Source organism: Muntiacus reevesi, chromosome 9, assembly GCF_963930625.1.
Source record: "Muntiacus reevesi chromosome 9, mMunRee1.1, whole genome shotgun sequence".
Lineage (NCBI taxonomy): Eukaryota > Metazoa > Chordata > Mammalia > Artiodactyla > Cervidae > Muntiacus > Muntiacus reevesi.
In genome coordinates, this window is record NC_089257.1 from 39,950,795 (window position 1) to 39,965,271 (window position 14,477).

Here is a 14,477-nt window from a genome sequence, read left to right on the forward strand (position 1 = left end):
TCCTCAGACTTCCATTCATGGAGAGATGTATATAACCCCTTCCCTTCCCAGCCTATTAAACTTTTCAGTATATTTTGAAGTTTTCCTCTCCCCATGTTTTTGCTGTCTGGTGAGAAGAGGGGGTGGCTGAACACAGGGAAAAGGAGAAGAGAGAACACATTTGATAAGAAAATCAAACTGTTAGAGGCAGAAGGCCAAAGATTTACTACTTACTCCCAAAGCCCGTTGGCTTATTTTGTGCAAAGGCATTGTTTTGGGATGAGAAGAGGCTGGTTCCTGTGCTTGCAGTTCCGAACAAGCTATTTGATGTTCCTGTTGATGTGCCAAACCCAAAGCCAGTGCTTGTGGAGGTAGCTGGCTGGCTAAATGAATTGGTACCAAATAAGCCTCCTGGAGAGATAAAGAGGGGGAAAAAAAAAAAAGAGTTACACAGATTGGAGTCACTAAATGAAATCCTATACCAGATATGAAAAAACAAATTGTATTCCAAATAAAATCCCTACCCGGTTTGGTCTGTGAATTTCCAAACAGGCCTCCAGTATTGTTGCTAGAACCAAATGCAGATGTTCCAAACGCCCCTCCACTAGTAGTACCAAATCCAGTATCTGATAAAACAAATTCCAGAATCAAAATAAAATCTAAACCAGGTCAATGTTTAAAAAAGAATCTCCTGGTCTGAAAATTAGTAACAAATTATAACTTTCTGATAAAAGAGCCACTTAATACAGTAAGTACATTCTATTAAGGATCAGAAAATCAAGAAAACTCAAAATTTATTTCTATTTTTTAGAAAATTTTAACAAGATTTTATCCTGGTCATTTTTCAAGTTATTACAAAGATCAAAGTATAAATTAATTCCTACCTAAAACTATTGGAGTGGATTTGTTCTTAATAACAGCTTAAGATTTCTCTCCCTCATTTGTTATTTTTTAAAACTTACTCTGCCCAAATGTTGAAGTTGTGCCAAAGCCACCAGTGCCACCCCCAAAGGGTGTTCCAAATGACTTATTAAACATCTTCAAAATCTTAAAAAAGCTGGAAAGAAGAAAAAATAATCACTTTTTAAAGACCATAAAATGCAGTGGAATTTTTTTCAGAAAATGTATCATTCTACAAATTTAATTAGGCTTATTCAAACTGTAACACAATGTTCACTCTCGTTCAATATCCTAAAACTTTATATGATAAAACAGACTTTGTAAAACTGAGCTAAATTGAATCAGTACCATAATGTGAAATTAAACCTTATGTCACACCCACAACCATCCCTTTAAAACAATGTTTTTTGACCTTTTTTAAAACGTAAGCCCCCCTTTAATAAAGACATCAGGTCTACTATGCCCTATTTTGGTATGCCCCATGTAGGAAGTTATGCAGATTACTCCTTAAAAATTACAATGACATTCTGTTATCCCAATCTGAGAAGCTAAATTTTTTGCGAGGCTTTATTTTCAACAGTTTGCACCGTAAAAAGCTTTCCCCTGTATTTTTTGGTATATAAATATTGTAATATTGTTCTTCAAACTATGTATACCCCCTCCTCCCATCTCTAAACCTGAGAGATTCTGGTTTCCTGACATTCTTTTTGAGATTACTTCTTAACACTATTCTCTATGGTCCCCTGCTTACCTATCTTCTACTACTTTTGGCAATATTACAGAACTTTTGGTCAAAACCTCCACTTCACATGAATAAGCCCCCTAAAATATCCAAACTATGTATATAGTCACTTAATGTATTGGCCAGAGTGAAAGTTTTCCCCCCAGTAGATATGAATGAAAACAACATAAAGGTATAGTTTTACAAAGAAGTAAACACTTCCTGCCCCGCCCCGGTCAATAAATTTTCCTTAAATTTAAAACATCTGCTACCATGCACCTGCCAGTAGACAAAGTGAGTAAAAGTCAAAGTGAAAGTCACTCAGCCATGTCCCACTCTTTGAGACCCCATGGACTGTGTAGTCCATGGAATTCTCCAGGCCAGAATACCGGAGTGGGTAGCCTTTCCCTTCTCCAGGGGATCTTCCCAACCCAGGGATCAAAGCCAGGTCTCCTACATTGCAGGCAGATTCTTTACCAGCTGAGCCACAAGGGAAGTCTTAAGTAAACTACTTTTAATATTAAAACTCAGAAAATAGACAATCATGCTTGTTTAGATTGTGACAGGTATTATGGCCTTTCTATTATTTACACATAATGAAGCACTTTTTTTCTTCTAGTAAAATCATATGCCTCATTCATATAATTTAAATGTAACATGCTGAGGTGTGCCCACAGTGTTCTGGAGTCCCATTAGCACTTTGGTATTCTAACACCCGCAACACTGTGTGCAACACTGGAAAAGATGAAATAAATACTTTTACAGAAAGCAACATTCTGCCCCCTCGCCATATTCCCCTAGAAAAAAACTTCCAACACTTAGTTCTTTATTCCAACATCCAGGAATTTAATAACTTCTTCAGTTAAACAGAGCTCACTGAAACCAGCAGTTTAAGAGGGCCACATCAGAATTAGATGCAAGTTTTTCAAACTACAACCCCCATACCCCATTCCAGAAGTCAGAAACCAAAATGTCTAGGATTAGAATGGAGGCATTTGTATTCTGAAAGCCTCCTCAAATGATTCTAACGCATTTCCTTGGAACTGGGGGCTGTACTTCAGGTATTCCATCATTTCTCCTTCAGCAGTAAGATGTAGTTGAATTTTCCTGCCTTTTCAATCTACCAGGTGTCACAAAGTGATGAACTGGACCTTTACCATATCAACTGGTCTTTCAAGGGAAATAATTCTTGGAAGTACTAAACAGTTCATTCAGAACTGACAGTTGTGCTGGGTCGGATGTCTGGACCAACTCATTTTGATTGTTCTCTCATACTGCAGTCTTGGGTCACAGGCCCTACAGATAAAAGAAATTCACTTTCCTTTATCTGCTGAGTAAATTTTTCACCCATCACCAATAAGGCAAAAACTGAGTTGTAATACCATTATCAGGCTAAATCTGCCATTCATTTTCTTATTCAACCCTATAAGCAGCAATCTATTCATGTAAATCTGATATCTTCCACAGAGCAGACATGTCACGACTCAAATACTCATATAGAAGATTTCTGTCAGTTCGGGTTTCAGTGGTACTAGGTTCTACAGACCAAATCCACAACTTCTAATCATCAAAATTTGATTTCTAATAGTCTTATCCTAAACATACAAACCTAGCATCACACATACACTCCACAAAGGAATTTTAAGTAGTAATAAAATATCCTGAGAAATACCTCACAGTTTATAAGCTCTTACAGGTTATTTCAACAACTCTAAAAGGTGAGGTTATGCCTTACCACCTGTATTTTACAGATGAGGGAACAGGATCAGGTGTTCAACAAGCTTCCCCAAGGCCAAAGAAGGGATAAGCAGTAGCACCCCAGTTTAACCTCCGATTTTCCATGGACACCCTCAATCCTAGGATGGAAGATACTAAGCAACAAGCAAGAACATGTGCAGGGTATTAAGAAAATTCATCTGTTCCAGACTAAAGAAAAAGGCCAATACAGTTTAGACTCTTGGAAAAAAAGCTTCTCACTCAAGCTCAGCCTGTCTTTATGGTTCTGGCAAGAATGAGCTTGGCTTACTTTCAAGTCTGATCATACTGGGATTCTAAGTGTTTTTTAAAAAATTATCCCCATGGAAGCAAACCAAGATTTTCACAAACAGCTTCATTATTTTTATCATGATTGCTAGAAATTAAAAAATAGCTAATATATTAAACCCTTTGCACTTCAAATAAATCAATTTCCTGATTCTGCTATGAAATGTCAGTGACTCAGGAGAAAAAAATGCCACCCCCCCCGCCCCCGCCCCCACTAAGCAACCTAATTCATTCTTCAAAACCTAGCTCAGGGACTTTCCTGGTGGCCCAGTGGCTAAGACTCTGTGCTCCCAATGGAGGGGGTCTAGGTCTGATCCCCGGTCAGCAAACTAGATCCCACATGCTGCCCTCGCACCACAACTAGAGAAGACTGCACACCACAATGAAGACCCAGAGCAGCCTAGATAAACAAATAAATAAAATAAAAATGTTTAAAAAAAAAAACAAAGAAACACCTAGCCCAAATGTCATCTCTTCTATAAGCTCTTCCTAACTCCCGTTAGTAGTCACTCCTTTGGGCTTCCATAGCATAGTATGATTTATTTACACATATCTATCTTGACTCTCTCTACCATGAACCCTGTGATAACACCAACTACACCGATCTCCCTTGAGGACTGAAGGATTTGTTGTCCCAGCTGCTGAGACCTACTACCAAAAGAAAGCCTTCAGCTGTCAGTCCTCTTCAGAACTGCCTCTAATGAAAAGAGTTGCCTCACCAAGGGTCAGATCCTCTTCAGAGGACCTTTGTCGGCAAAGTGATGTCTCTGCTCTTTAACATGCTCTCAAGGTCTGTCATAGCTCTTCAGGGGACAGACCATATCTAAATGTCAGGCATCTTTGTTTCAGCTTAGGATAACTCTGAAGGGTGATCTCAACTTCATAGCCTACATGGATTGGCTGAAGCCTTCATTAAGATACTATCACAATGCAGTTTCTCCCTCAGTCCATTCTACTTCCTTCTCTTCTTTCCCACAAGTGGTGATCCCAAGTGCACTCTCTAATAAAATTCATGCAGGATTATCTCCAATTCAGAGTTGGCTTCCCAAAGACATCAACCTCTCAACCTCCCCCAACACAACCTGCAACACACAATGAACTCCAGGATAGGAACAGTACCATTTGTTTACTATCCCAGAACCTAACAAGCAGTCTGAAACACAGTTGTACTCATTTTCTAAATTAATGGCAATCACCACGAATGTGCTTTTAAAACTCAGTCTGAATGATCAAGTTACTTTAGAAGTAATTTCTAACTTAAAAATAAAATTATGCTAGATTAATTCTCACAACGAAAGGAAGCTGTGAAAGAAAGATTCTTCACAGAACTTTTCATCTAATGAGGTTGCTAAAAGGAAGAGATCACAAAATGGCTGGATACAACCAGCAGACACTTCCTTGGCCTGTATACGTGTGTGTGTGTGTGTGTTATACACACACATATGTATTTTAAAATGTTTATATGTGTGTGTGTGTGTGTGGTATATTATACACACACATATGTATTTTAAAATGTTTGTGTGTTTGTGTGTGTGTGGTATATTATACACACACATATGTATTTTAAAATGTTTGTGTGTTTGTGTGTGTGTGGTATATTATACACACACATATGTATTTTAAAATGTTTATGTGTATGTATATATTATCTTAAACTAGATGATAACATTTAAAATAGGGATATATTACCATCGTCATGTGGCAGTGGATGAGAGAGGAGTTTGGGAGAGAATGGATACATGTGTATGTAAGGCTGAGTCCCTTCACTGCTCACCTGAAACTATCACAACACTGTTAATCAGCTACACCCAATAGAGAATGTTTTTGGTGTGAAAAAAAATTAAAAATATTGCAAAAACAAGAATGGGTCATTTGTGTACCTCTCCTATCTGGCCTTAACACCAAGCTCAGTTTCCCTCATATAATAAACACATAATAAATGTACTTGTCAGTTTATCATGTAATGATGTCATCAACCTTAAATTACTCGCCTAAAGTAGTGAATCAGGGCACTTAGCTAAGTATGTACCCAGGATATCGTGTATCAATAATAAGGCATCATCAAAACATTTGAACAAAGTTACCCTAAAAGAATTATTTCAAGCAAAAGATGTTCAATGAAAAAAAGGAAGTTGCAAAAAGATACAACTGGCAGAGTCTTTATGTAAAATAGAAAAGATAACACAATTATTTATGGATATATATATATATATATAGTAAAAGTAAGACTAGTAAAACACATGAACGTGGTTACCTCTGAAGAGAGGAAGGGAAATAAGACATGGGGCAGAGAATTCAGAGGATCCAAACTTTTCGATAAAGTTTACTTCCTCTATTAACAATAACAAATGATCTAGAGGATGCAGGTATTTACATTAACTCTATTTTCATTTTAAAAATCTATTCAAAAAAGAAAAAGAAGTAATCCAAGTGACTGAAAGGTGTAGAACTTCTAAATTCATTCACGTTTAAAGGCAAAGCACATATTCAAGTCTTTATCCTTTCAAATATATTAACCTGACCCAAACTGAAATCCTCCTAGAATAAACATTAGCTAAAATTTGACTTCTTACTGTGTCCCAAGTGCAGTTCTAAGTGTTTTTTTAAATGAATTATCTCTTATAAACATCCCCAAAATCCAATAAAATAGGTGTTTTTAATCCCTATTTTACAAACGGTGAAATTGAGACAGAAATAACTTGCCCCAAATCACAAAGCTATTATTAACTCCAGAGGCTATGCTCTGAGACTCTATAGAGTCCAGACTGCCTTAAGAAAGAACACTGACAACTAAAGGGAAATGACTTTGCACTCATTGCAAATAGGGAACCTATGAGACCAAAATTTGGCAGTATTGATCCAGCACCATGAGAAGAAAAAGACACTTCTCTGGCAAATATGGGAGATCTAGTCACCAGGAAGGTATTCTCTCTTGTGGATAAACAATTTATAAGATACTGCCATGATCTCGATGAACTTTCCTACAAAGATGAACCACTTCCTTTAAGGATGAACTGACTTATTTTCATTGCAATGTCTCTCTTTTTGGTATATAAGATATACTTAGAAAGAATAAATAAAAATGCAATAATACTATTTGGAAAGAGACAATGTCCTTAAATTTACTCTGTTCTCTGTTCAATCTTCTAAGTAATAATTCAGACTGTCAGATACAAGAAAGAGGTAGCCTTAGTAACAGATAACAGTAGTCCAGTAACACTGTCCCAACTAAAGCTCAATTAACTGATGTCTAGTTTTTGTGAGTTTTGTGAACTCTGGGTTTGACAACAAAACTCAGTTTTCTTCCAGAAAAGTGGTGGACAGACCCTGAAACATGGTAACACCCAGTCAACTGCCAACTTTAAGTGCTATCTGAATGACTAAGCAAGTTTGCTGCTCTCTGACAACAGAAAATTACACAAATGGGAAGTAATTTTTTCTTTCCGCTTCACTGAGTTCCTTTGTATCAAATTCAGTAAAGAGCAAAAACACTATTTGTTAGATGAATGGATTAGTATAGTACTTTAGTTTACAAAGTACTTTTTCATACAGTCTCTCCTCTTCACAGAAGTACTTAAAAAAAACAGAAATTATCATCCACAGAAGATTGAATGACTGATAATTTTTGCCTTGGGTGGGAGAGGAGGGATGCGAGTTGGTAAGAACTTCAGGTAACACAGATTGGCTTAATCACCTAGTAACATATCCCATATTAGGTGATTGACTTAATCACCTAATAACATATCCCAGCAAAACCACCCACTGCTGCTGCTGCTGCTAAGTCGCTTCAGTCGTCTCCGACTCTGTGAGATCCCACAGACGGCAGCCCACCAGGCTCCCCTGTCCCTGGGATTCTTCAGGCAAGAACACTGGAGTGGGTTGCCATTTCCTTCTCCAATGCATGAAAGCGAAAAGTGAAAGTCAAGTCCCTCAGTAGGGTTTGACTCATAGCAACTCCATGGACTGCAGCCTACCAGGCTCCTCCATCCATGGAGTTTTCCAGGCAAGAGTACTGGAGTGGGTTGCCACTGCCTTCTCCCAAACCACCCACTATTCTCTTGTTTTACAATCTCCTTGTGACTGATCCCTAGATCAAGCCATACCCTTTGCTGTTATTGTTTTTAGTCACTCAGTCATGTCCGACTCTTTGGTGACCCCACAGACTGCAGCCCATCAGGCGCCTCTGTTCAGGGGATTTCCCAGGCAAGAATACTGGAGTGGCTCGCCATTTCCTTCTCTGTACCTTTTATTATAACATTCATTTTCTCTCTAAAAACTGTGTCCCCTTCTCTTTCTAAAAATTGCTACTCAAGCCTCACCTGCCTCAACATGACAGTCCCAGATTACACCCTTCAGACTCCTATCAGTATAAAAATATTTCCCCTTCCCCTCCCCCTTTCCAACCCTGATTACATAAACTAATGCCTCCCAGCTGTTTTTAGTTATGCAATATATTTGCTGTCATACCTGCTGCTTGAGTGTGTAAGCTGTTTGTTGCCCTAGTAAAAATTATCGTAATTTCCCTCAATTTCTCCCATTAGTGTATAAAATTAATTTAAAATAATCCAGAGTACCTAATACAGCTCCTTCCTCATAGTGCTGAGTAGCATTTTTCATCCCCTTAACAACTCATTTTACAGACTGAAGTAGTGAAGAGTACATTAGTCTTAGAGACAAATATTTAAAACTCTCTGCCATTTAGTATGTTTGCAATTCTCTGTGAATCTAAAATTAAGTCAAAATAAAAAGGTAAAGAAGGAATTAAAAAACCGCAGCTACTTGCTACTGTGTAACTGTAGTTATGATATTCAACCTCAGATCTCAATTTCTAATACCTGAATGGTAGGGATTATACAGCCTACGCCAAAGGATTGTTTGAACAAAGATGCCTCAAACTAGAGCTCCTCAAGAGCAGATTTCAGTTTAGTTTTACAATATTTTATTTTATTTTTTTTAGTTTTACAATATTTTAAATTAGAAAATCAATCACTCTAAACTTTGATTGATCAGTCCCAAGCCAGAACTCCAAACATAGTAAGACTTATTTCCCAATATTGTTGCTGTCACCTACTGACCATTTAAAACAACTGTGAAGCACCACAGCGAAAAACGAAAACAATTACCTCCCCAAACAATATACTGAGGGCACTCTTGATTATTCTTTCACGTCTGCTCATCTCGAATTTGCCAGCCTTTCTAACTACTCACATTAATATAAAAATTTTATGTATTTATTTATCTTCGGCCATGCTGGGTCTTTGTTGCTGCCCAAGAGTTCTCTCTAGTTGCAGTGTACAGGGGCTCTCTTCTCATTGCAGTTGTTTCTCCTGTTGCAGAGCTGCAGAACATGGGCTCTTCGGTACAAGGGCTCAGTGGCTGTGGCTAAGGGCTTAGCTGCTCCACAGCACGTGGAATCTTCCTGGACCCAGAATCGAATGTGGTGTCCCCTACACTGGCAGGTGGATTCTTAACCCCTGGATCACCAGGGAAATCCTCACATCTTTTTAATTTACAAAACCATTTGCCTATTTTCTTAAGTTTATTCCATCTAGCAAGGTTAGGTGTGCAGATACCAGTAATCTTAGTGTAAAAGAAGTACATGGATGTAGTCTAAACAAAGGTGTGAAGTAATGAGTGATTCTGATACATACTCATGAAGGATGAACTGTTTTCTTCCTAAACAGGCTAATTCAGGCAATTGCATTCCCCTTGATCAGAAGTGCCATCCATAAAACAGACGGCACAAAAGCTGCTCTAGTGAAGTAAACAGGGATGGGGACACAACAGAACCTCATCAGTGAACACTTTCAAAGAAGCTTATGGCTGTATGACCCAAGTGTGAAAAGTCACTGTCTTAGATTTAGTGGTACTCAAGGCTCCTCGAAGTCCCCAAAACCTTTTTCAGGGGGCCCATGAAGTAAAAGCTACTTTTATAATAATCCTAAGACATCATTTGTCTTTTTGAAAAAACTGTGCTGGGATGTCCCTAGTGGTCCAGTGGTTAAGACTCTGTGCTGATAATGCAGGGGGTGTAGATTTGATCCCTGGACAAGGAACTAAAATCCCACATGCCCCACGACCAAAAGATTAAAAAAAAACAAAACAAAAACTGTGCTGACCTCTGGACCTAATGGTATATAAAACTGATAGAACCGAACACAAAACAAAACAATGGCCCCAAACTGTAGAGTCACTGGATTCTTCACTGCCACTCACTCACAGCACACATAAAAATCTACTTTCACTTGAATGTCCTTGATAGAGCAGTAAATTATTTATTGTATTAACTCAACATTTCAGGGCACATCTTTTCAATATTGTGTGTGATTATTCTGGGAGATGAAGTGGGAAATACTTAAAAACACTTCTACACGTTAAACTACAAGGGCTGCCCCAACAAAAAAAAGATGAGTGAATACAAAGCGGAACCAACAGATTTTTCTTCATGGAACACAATTTTCATTTCAAAGAATAAATGAGATACTATGTTTACTTAGATTTGAAGCAAAAATTGGAATCTTGAAAACCTGTGTACACCACTACGAGCTTGTTAGCTTCCCTATTTTTAAGACTTACCTGATGAAATGTGTGGAAATAGGAGCAACCGTAAATCTGTCAACATTTGGAAGAGCTGCATGACTCAGTGAATCAATGATTCCCCTGTTGTTGTTTAGTTCCTAAGTCATATCTGACTCTCTTGCCAAGTCCATGGACTGTAACCTGCCAGTCTCCTCTGTCCATGAGACTTCCCAGGTAAGAATACTAGAGTGGGTTGCCATTTCCTTCTCCAAGGGACCTTCCTGACCCAGGATTGAACCTGCATTTCCTGCACTGGCAGGCAGATTCTTTACCACTGAGCCACCTGGGAAGTCCAATAATTCCTAATGGCCAGTATATATCATAAAATCATGCTCAGGTGGCTTCCCTGGTGGTCCAGTGGGTAGGAATCGGCCTGTCAATGGAGAGGATATGAGTTCGAGCCCTGATCCAGGAAGACCACACATGCCATGGGGCAACTACACCTCATCGGCCACAACTACAGAAGCTGGAGTGTCCCAGAGCCTATGCACGCAACTGCAGAGCAGTCCCTGCTCACCGCAAATAGAGAAAGCCGGAGGGCAGCAAGGAAGACCCAGCGCAGCCAAAAATAAATAAATACAAATTTAAAAATAAAAATAAACAGATTGTGATTAAAAAAAAAATCATGCTCAGGTAAACACCCATTCAAAGTGCAGACAGACCAGTGAATTTTAACGTGAGCATTGTACACAAGTTCAGTGATACGGTTTCAGGTTTGAGTGTAGTGTCAAAGGAGAAATCTACAATTATGTGAAAAGGTTATTAAAGCACTTTTTCCAGGACTTCCCTGACAGTCCAATGGTTAAGACTCCACGCTCCCAAAGTAGGGGGCACAGGTTTGATCCCTGGTCAGGGAGCTAAGGTCCTACATGCCGCCCAGTGCAGTCAATAAATAAATAAAATAATAAACCATTCCTCCCTTTTCCAATTACTATGTATCTGTATGAGGCTGGATTTCCTTCACGTACTTCAACTAAAATAACATACCAACCATCTGAATGCATAAAATCTGCAAACTCAGTGGTCTTCTGTTAAGCCAGACATTAAAAAGATTTGCAAAAATGCAAAACAATGCCACTTTTATAACTAAATTTTTTAGTAACTTTTCATAAAGTTGTTATTTATATTAGCAAAATAATTTACTATTTAAATAAATCTTTTCAAAATTGGTCTGTTTCTAGTAAATATTAAGCCACATAAACAAAAGCTGTTCGGAGTCTGCAATGATTAAAGTATAAAGTAGTCCCAAGACCTCAAACTTGAACTGTTAGAGCCCCCTTCTAATCATCTGACTCCAGTTTCAGATTTTCCAACTCACCCTACTACCTCCCAGCTTCAGTCTTAGGACCAGATATAGAATCCCATTTAATTGTATCAATTCAACAAGTTCTTTTGCCTTCTTCCACAAAAAATGAAATAAATATTGCTCTACTTACCCAATGACCTATCCCCTTTCAAACAGGACTCTCTAATTTCTCCTATCCCAGAGAAAGGGAGGCTACCACAGACATAAAAAGAGAAACTAAAGAAAGCAACTCCAGTACTCTTTTTAGCTTCCCATCCCAGATTTTGACAATTTAAGGGTTTTCAAGGATATCTTAACCAAATGCAACTTATTAGCTGACTCCACAAACATAGACAAAGTATGATAAAGGTAAGATTTTTTTATTGAAATATTGGGAACATTCTCTGTAAAGCAGCAGTCTCACTGAGAGGCAGTTTTGCCTCCCAAGTAACATTTGACAATGTTTGAAGACATTTTTGATTGTTAAATCTTGGGGAGGGGTGTTATGAGTATCTCATGGGTAAAATACACAAATGAAAAATACTTAGGTTCAATTATAAACACAGAGAATGTGCCAAATTCCCAAGAAACGTTGTTTATATACTTTGTCTCTAATACCTATTGTTAAATCTCTAAATATCTTATTCCCTTAAGCTTTGAACAGATTGCATAATTATAGATGTACTCTTTATTTACTGGAAATTTAACATCAGTATTACCCCCTACTTCCTAAGGTTACTTGCTACTATAAAAATATCACAATGAAGTAACATTTCCAAGCTATGAATCTGGTTCCCTAAAGGCTGTGCTTGTTATTAGCTATCTAGGAGCAAATGGACATGAATAGTCAGGTATCAAAGTACAACATATCACACAAATGGTATGGGTCCTCCTATCTGGGCCTGGTATTTCAGGAGTACACAAATACCTAGCCTCTTTATACACTATTTTTAGGCTTAACTCCTCCAATTTGTTTATCCTTTCAGGCAAGCACACTTACTGGAGGGCTACTATGTGAAAAGCAAACTGAATACAAGACAAAAAATTTTTTACCAGTCTAATAAAAAGACACAGCTGAAATACAAAATGACTGGTGTCATAAACAGAAGTATCAAATAATTGTTATAGAAGGCTGCAGGGGAAAGAATGCCAGGAGACGCATCCCAGAAGAGAAAATGCCACAGAAAACACACCTTATTCACCTCTTAATATCAAAACTACAATTCTCTTCTGCTCTTAAACACTACATTTCTCAAGTTTTGCTTCGTCATCAAAACAAGAGGAAAGTGATGAGTCAAAAAATAAATTTATCAGAAGTATTTCCCAGGACCTCGTTCCTGTCCAACTTCTGGTTTGTTTTCTATATATCCAAACTTCTTCAACAAATTCCAAACACACCACCTGTCATAATAAGTGTTTCTTTCTGAATTTATAAGACTATCACAGGGAATGATCACTGCTCTCTTCTTTCTTCCTTAGCTTCTTCTCCCAAAATAGTTTAATTTTCTCACCGTATTCTATTAGTTTTCGAATTCAGATAGTTTAATTTTCTCACCTTATCCTATTAGTTTTCGAATTCGGTAAGAGAGGAGTTATGAGTCCCAAGAAACCAGAAGTACCAAATGACTGCTGTGTATCTTTCTAAGTCTTGTCCATATTTTCTGTTTTCTACTTCAACCCTACTGTAGCTCACTAACTGGACCCTTTCTTCTGAATCCTCAGCAGCTGACACAAATAAAAATTTCAGACTCAGATCAGGAAACTAGCCACTGACATGTAGCCTTATCAATTCATTCCCAATACATGATACCCCTGATGTTCTTCAACTTTTAAGTTTAGTTCTCATGGTCTAGGCTAGGGTTCCACTAACGAAGCGTTTGCCTTACGGTGAATTGGGCGGGTAGCAACCAAATAGGAAACGAACGATACTGAAAACTAGATTTCTGTTTCCAACTACTCAATGTCACCATCTTAACCCCTTCACTTTTCTAAAGGGAATCCCTCAGTAATGGGGGGCTAGAACGCCCAGGGAGGGCAGTATAGTAGAAAAATTTCTGGCATTTTCTAGTACCGTTTCTTCTCTGGGCCTCAGCTTCTCCACCTATGAAACTTGCACGTGATATGGGGTAAGGGAATTGACTTAATTTCCAAGGTCCTTATGGCTAGAGTAAGTAATCCAGAAACCTCACCGTTTCTCGTCTAGCTTTATGTGGGACACGTGGGACAACAAAAAGTAAGGTTTCACTCCATTAAATGACCTTAATTTTCTCAGATATAGTTTTAATAAGCTCACAAACTCCCGACCCACTCACCCTCCCCTGGGGTTGCAAATCTCCCCTTGGAGAAGCCAAAACAAATAAAGCCCATTCCCGCACGATGATCAGGGAAGTGCTGAGGAAACCGTCCCTCAGGGTTTTAAGGCGCTGCTCCCGCAAAGGGCCTGCCGACCTAATCACTGCCGAGCAAATGAATGAGTACAACCTGCTAGAGAAACGCTCACTCAAGTGAGGCTTTAACGCGAGACCCCCGGGCCCAGACCCCACGGAGAGCAATCCCTCCTCAGAGCCTAAAGGGCCAGGCCTCGGGGCCCGCAAGTCGCGGGCCCCGCCCCCTCCCTCAGGGCAGAAGGTGCGCGCTAGGGCGCGAGACTCCGGCGCGGAGAGGGCCTGGGACGCCCCGCGCACCCGCCCTCCCAGAGTGGAGGAGGAGCCTGCCGGTCTCCGGCCTCCACCACCCCGGCCCCCGACTTACCGCGGTGCGGTGGGGGAGGGAAAGTGTCAGGAGTGAGGGTCTAGGCCAGACCACCACCCGCCGCTCAGAGAGCAGCGCGCGGCCGCCACGAAACCGTCGCCACCGTCGCCAGCACCGAGACCGACCGCCGCTCCGGGCGCAGCGCGTAGACGGCCCGACTGCGTCACACGCCGCCGGCCGTCAGAGGCTCGCTGCGAGCGTTCCGCCCTCGCTGTCTGT

At 39.5% G+C, this 14,477-nt stretch overlaps 1 protein-coding gene across 3 annotated transcripts in view; it reads right to left on the reverse strand.

The window, feature by feature from the left end:
• NUP98 (nucleoporin 98 and 96 precursor) overlaps positions 1-14,458 on the reverse strand; it is an 87,035-nt gene extending 72,577 nt beyond the window's left edge. The window contains exons 1-4 of one of the 3 annotated variants that reach the window (XM_065945635.1): positions 14,259-14,458; positions 942-1,036; positions 504-605; positions 214-390 (exon numbers count right to left, since the gene is read on the reverse strand). In XM_065945635.1, coding sequence (XP_065801707.1) covers positions 214-390; positions 504-605; positions 942-1,017 — 355 coding nt within the window. In that variant the 5' untranslated portion in view covers positions 1,018-1,036; positions 14,259-14,458. The remainder of the gene's footprint in view (positions 1-213; positions 391-503; positions 606-941; positions 1,037-14,258) is intronic. The other 2 variants (XM_065945637.1, XM_065945636.1) reach the window with 2 other exon arrangements.
• Between the last annotated feature and the right edge of the window lie 19 nt (positions 14,459-14,477).